Raw genomic sequence first — 4,388 nt, forward strand, 5'->3', positions numbered from 1 at the left:
CCCCCAAGTGGATTGCTCTGTCTACTGGGGACCCTACTGGGGGCCTCATGGGCCCCACCCCTTTCCTGGGGCTGTCTTGTTCCCAGCAAAGCCTGCCTTGGACCTCAGGGTCTGTGACAGGAAGGGTGAGCAGACAGCTTTGAAAGAGGAAACCCCTGGAGTTGGGACAGTGGAACCGGAGAGAGAGGTGTGAGGCAGGAGGGGCGCCCCTCCCCCATTTGTCTTGGGATCTGTTCTGGGGGCAAAGGGGGAAGCCGAGGCTTGGCCCCCTCAAACAAGAAAAACTGGAATTAGCACTGAACTCAGAGAGGGTTTGCTGGGGCCTAGCAAGCTGTGGCCTGCCCCAGGCCTCTAGGCAGGCGGTGGGGCTCTGCCTCCTTGGTTCCCAGGCAGTGGGGCAGGCTGCCGCCTCCTCACCGGGGCTCCCGGCCTTTCCTCCACCAAGGGCGGCCAAGGGTGAGGAGGAGGCAAGACAGGGACCGAGAGATAGGGCTGCGGAAGGGGTGGGGGAGTGGGGTGGGAGGTGGCTAAGTCACCCCATTAACCACACGGGCAGGTGAAACGAAAATTTTCAGAATTTAAAAAGAATGTGTAATTTCTTGAAATGGTCACATCCCACGTTGGCATACGGCGTCAGCTGCTCAAGCGAACAGTCTCGGGGTGAAAACAGAAGGCAAAGAGTTTTGCCTTTTACCCTCAGAGAGAGTCAACTCTGAAAGCCCTGCCAGTCTCCTGGGTTACTTCCTGCTGGGCCCTCTTCTTGCAGGCATGGGTGCGTGCCCTCCCTTGGTAGGCCAGCACTGCTGCCGGGGGTTCCTGAATACCTGTCCTCATGGGGCAGTTGTTGGAGTCAGGGGCTTGGTCCAGGGTGGGCGCAGTGGGGAGGCAAATGCTGGGCCTGTTTCTTGCCTTTCCCGCAGTGTGTGGGGAAGGGCCAGACATCCAGTGTAGGCCTGCTGTGGGTCCCTCTTCCTGGGTGGGCTGGGGCGGGGCAGGTGAGGGGGACTGGTGGAGGGCTCCCATCAGGGCCCCCCGCTGGGAGAGGCAGCAGTCACGTGGGCCTGAGCAAGCGGGGAGGGGTGGAGGGTCCTTACCACTTGTGGCCTCTCCCTGCCCGCCCACGGTCCCGCCGGAGGGCTGGGGCAAAGGCAGGTGTGAGCAAGGCTTCCAGAGCTGGGGCTGAGAGTGATCTGGAAGTCAGTGTGGCCAAAGGGCCTCTGGAGCCTGGAGCTCCTGGGCCAGGCCTGCCCGCGTTCCAGAGAGGCTGTGGCAACTTCAGGCAGAGGGCCCTCTCTCCAAGTCCCTCTTCTTCTCCCAGGGGCTGAGAGGCCACACCAAGGCCCCATAATACCTCGGCACACCCCTCTTCCCACCACATATTACCCAGATCCTCTCCAGGCTTTGGCCTTCTCAGCTTGGAGCCTTGTCTACCTTCTGCCACTTATTTGCCTTGGTTGGGAGAAGTCACCCCCTTAATGTAAAGAGGGGCTCAGGATGGGTGGAGAGCTAATGAAAGTCAGGCTCTCAGCCAAAGAATATGCTGTGATTATTCACAAATGTGACCTGGCCCACAGAAAACCTTGGAAGTAGATTTTCTAGTTTTAAAAAGACACCAAAACTGACTTTGATATGTTTATATTATAGATATAATACATAAAACACCTAGCATGAAACTCTATGTCCTCCCCAAAGAAGGGAACCAAAGCCGCCCTCCCCGCGCCCAGGCCCAGTGATCGCATCGGTGAGTGAACGCTGGCTGAGGCCGCCTCCCTCCCAGACCCGGAGCCAGGGCCTCTTGGGGGACCAGGCTGTGGGCAGCCCGGGCCGGAGGGGACCGAGGCCCACAGCCACCCCACAGGGAGAGCTGAGGGGAAAGGGGAAGCCCACCTCGCCTCTTTGGTTCCCCTGGGAGCAAAACAATCCCAAAACCAAAAGGAAAGACAGCCGCAGACCCTCCCTGCAGCTGCTGACGAAGAGCCTCATTCTGGCAAGTTTCTGAGCAAAACCAAAACAAAACAAAAACCAAATAAAATGGTGGTTTAGCATAGACGTGCACATTCACATTGCACAAGGCACCGCAGGGACACAGAGAGGCCAGATACAAGTGTTGATGTCGGCTGATAAAGCAAAATATTTGGAAAGCTTCTCATAACTCCGGTCCCTCTGGGATGGACTGATTGTGCTTCATGTGTATATGGCAATGCTGGCGACATACAGTACAGACCAGGCTGATGGTCCCGGTGTCCCTTCACCACCCCCTCCTGACCCCCAGACCAGATCTCTAGGTTCCCCTCTTCCACCAGGCCACCAATCCCATGAACATATGTCCTCCTAGCTAACCCTCGACCTAGCTTTCTGATCTGCCTAGGGGTCGCAGGCTCCCACTGGTCACCTGGTGACATCCATCTCAGTGAGGTCTGCCTGGGAGAGCCCAGCCTTTTGCAGGCTGGGAGTTCAGAGGCAAGGAACTAGGGACCCTCCACCTTCACGTAGAACAAGGGGAACAACCTTAGGTTCAAAGCCCCAAGTCCCTGTGTTTCCTCCCCTCCAAGGACAGGCGCTCAGGAGCCGCCGCCAGGGCTGGCTTATCGGGATCTCAGCTCCCTGAACCTTGCTCCTGTCGGGGGCCTGCACCCCTCCTCTCGTGGGGGCAGGAACCCTCCAGATAAATTGACAAGGCACATATTTGCTCCCCCTACTCGGTAGGAATCGGAGCGGTGAGTTTGCGTTTCCAAGGCACAGGGTTATTCCTTTAATACTAGAGTTGCCGGGCTCCCGGCTCAGCCCCATGGCGCTTCTCCTCTCGGCCTGACCCCTCATCTTAGACGCACCGTGTTGGGCGCAGAGGAAGGCAAGGGGCACGCGCAGCAGGCCAGGCTCTCAGGCGGCACCGGAATCTCCTGGTCCTGGCTTACGCTGTTCGGGCAGTCTTGAGATCCGGAGACCCAAAGCCACTCCCTGGGTCCCAGCCGGCGGCCAGCCCAGGGCGGTCCCGCCGCTTCGCGCCTCACGCGCAGTTGCCCATGGCCTTGACCAGGGAGCTCTCGGGCAGCTGACGGAAGATGCCCCGCAGTGTGTCCAGTTCGCGGCTCAGTTGTTCCACCCGCTTGCGCAGGCGGTCATTGTCACTGGTCAGCTCCAGCACCTTCTGTTGCGTCTCCACGTTGCGCTGCTTGGCCTTGTCCCGGCTCTTGCGCACCGCGATGTTGTTGCGCTCGCGCCGCACCCGGTATTCGTTGCTGTTCTTGTCCACGGACTTCTTGGCTTTGCCGCCGCCGCCGCCGCCGCCCGCACGGAGGTCGGGGTGCGCGGCGGCCAGCCCCTTGAGCGCGCCGCCGGGGCCTGGCAGGCCAGCGGCGCCGAGCGCGGGCGCTGGGTGCGGGCTGGGCACGGGCGTGGGCGGCGGCGTGGGGTGGCCGGGCTGCAGGTGCATGGTGGTCTGGCCGCAGTGTGCGATCTGGAACTGCAGGTGCGGGGCGGCCAGGTGAGCGGGCGGCGGGTGCGAGTGCGGCGGCGGCGGCGGCGGCGGCGGCTGGTAGGGAAAGAGGCCGGCCAGCGCCAGCTGCTTCGCTTCGTCCTCCTCGCGCGGCTCCTGCTTGATCACCAGCGGCCGCAGCGCCGGCGCCCCGACCCGCTCGTACAGAGGCTCCAGCCTGCTGTCCAGGTAGCCGGCCGCCGCGCAGCCGTAGCCGGGAGGGGGACCGTGCGTCCCCCCGGGCATGACGGCGCCTCCGGGGCCCACGGGGGCGCCCGGGTAGTCAAAGTCGTTGCCGCCTCCTGCGGGGGCCGCGGCCGCCTTGGCCTTCTCCTGCTGCCGGCTGTGTTGGAACAGGTCGGCCAGGAACTCGTCGTTGAAGGCGGCCGGGTCGATGTAGGCGCTGATGTCGATGGACGTCTCGTGTTCGCAGATGCCGCCCAGAGGCTCCGGGGCGGCAGGTGGGGCGGGGGGCTGCGAGGGGCCCGCGCCCCGGGGAAAGCCGAAAGCGGCGCTGCTGGGCGCGTGTGCGGGGCTCTGGAGGTGGCTGCTCATCGGGGGCCGCGGCTCCGCCTCGTAGAAGTCGGCCGACTCCATGGGGGAGCTAAAGTCCTCCCGGCATGGCGAGCCTCGGCGGCCTCCAGCCTGCGCGGGGCGCCGCTGCCGCCGCCGCCCACCCAGAGCCCCTACTCGCTCGCGCCCGCTCAGCTCCCGGTCGCGAATGGCCAGGCCCGCGCGGGGCCCGCATTTATACCGGGGCGTTTGTCGCCCTCTAGTGTGCAAACGGTGACAACGGCGCAGCGCCTCCTGGGTCTTAGCGCCTGCGGGCTGCAGAGGGCGGCGAGTGGGGCTGGAGCTCAGAGCTGGCGGGGAGGGGCCGCGGGGCACCGCCTACTACCTCCCGCGTCGCCCG

The 4,388-nt window shown here is 63.4% G+C and overlaps 1 protein-coding gene across 1 annotated transcript; it reads right to left on the minus strand.

The window, feature by feature from the left end:
• Positions 1 to 1,668: 1,668 nt before the first annotated feature.
• CEBPA (CCAAT enhancer binding protein alpha) lies at positions 1,669 to 4,177 on the minus strand. The gene has a single exon (XM_052656747.1). It carries the CDS (start codon positions 4,070 to 4,072, stop codon positions 3,008 to 3,010), a length of 1,065 nt encoding a protein of 354 aa, XP_052512707.1. The 5' UTR covers positions 4,073 to 4,177; the 3' UTR covers positions 1,669 to 3,007.
• Positions 4,178 to 4,388: the final 211 nt, after the last annotated feature.

The sequence above is a fragment of the Budorcas taxicolor genome, chromosome 18 (genome assembly GCF_023091745.1).
Source record: "Budorcas taxicolor isolate Tak-1 chromosome 18, Takin1.1, whole genome shotgun sequence".
NCBI classification, from domain to species: domain Eukaryota; kingdom Metazoa; phylum Chordata; class Mammalia; order Artiodactyla; family Bovidae; genus Budorcas; species Budorcas taxicolor.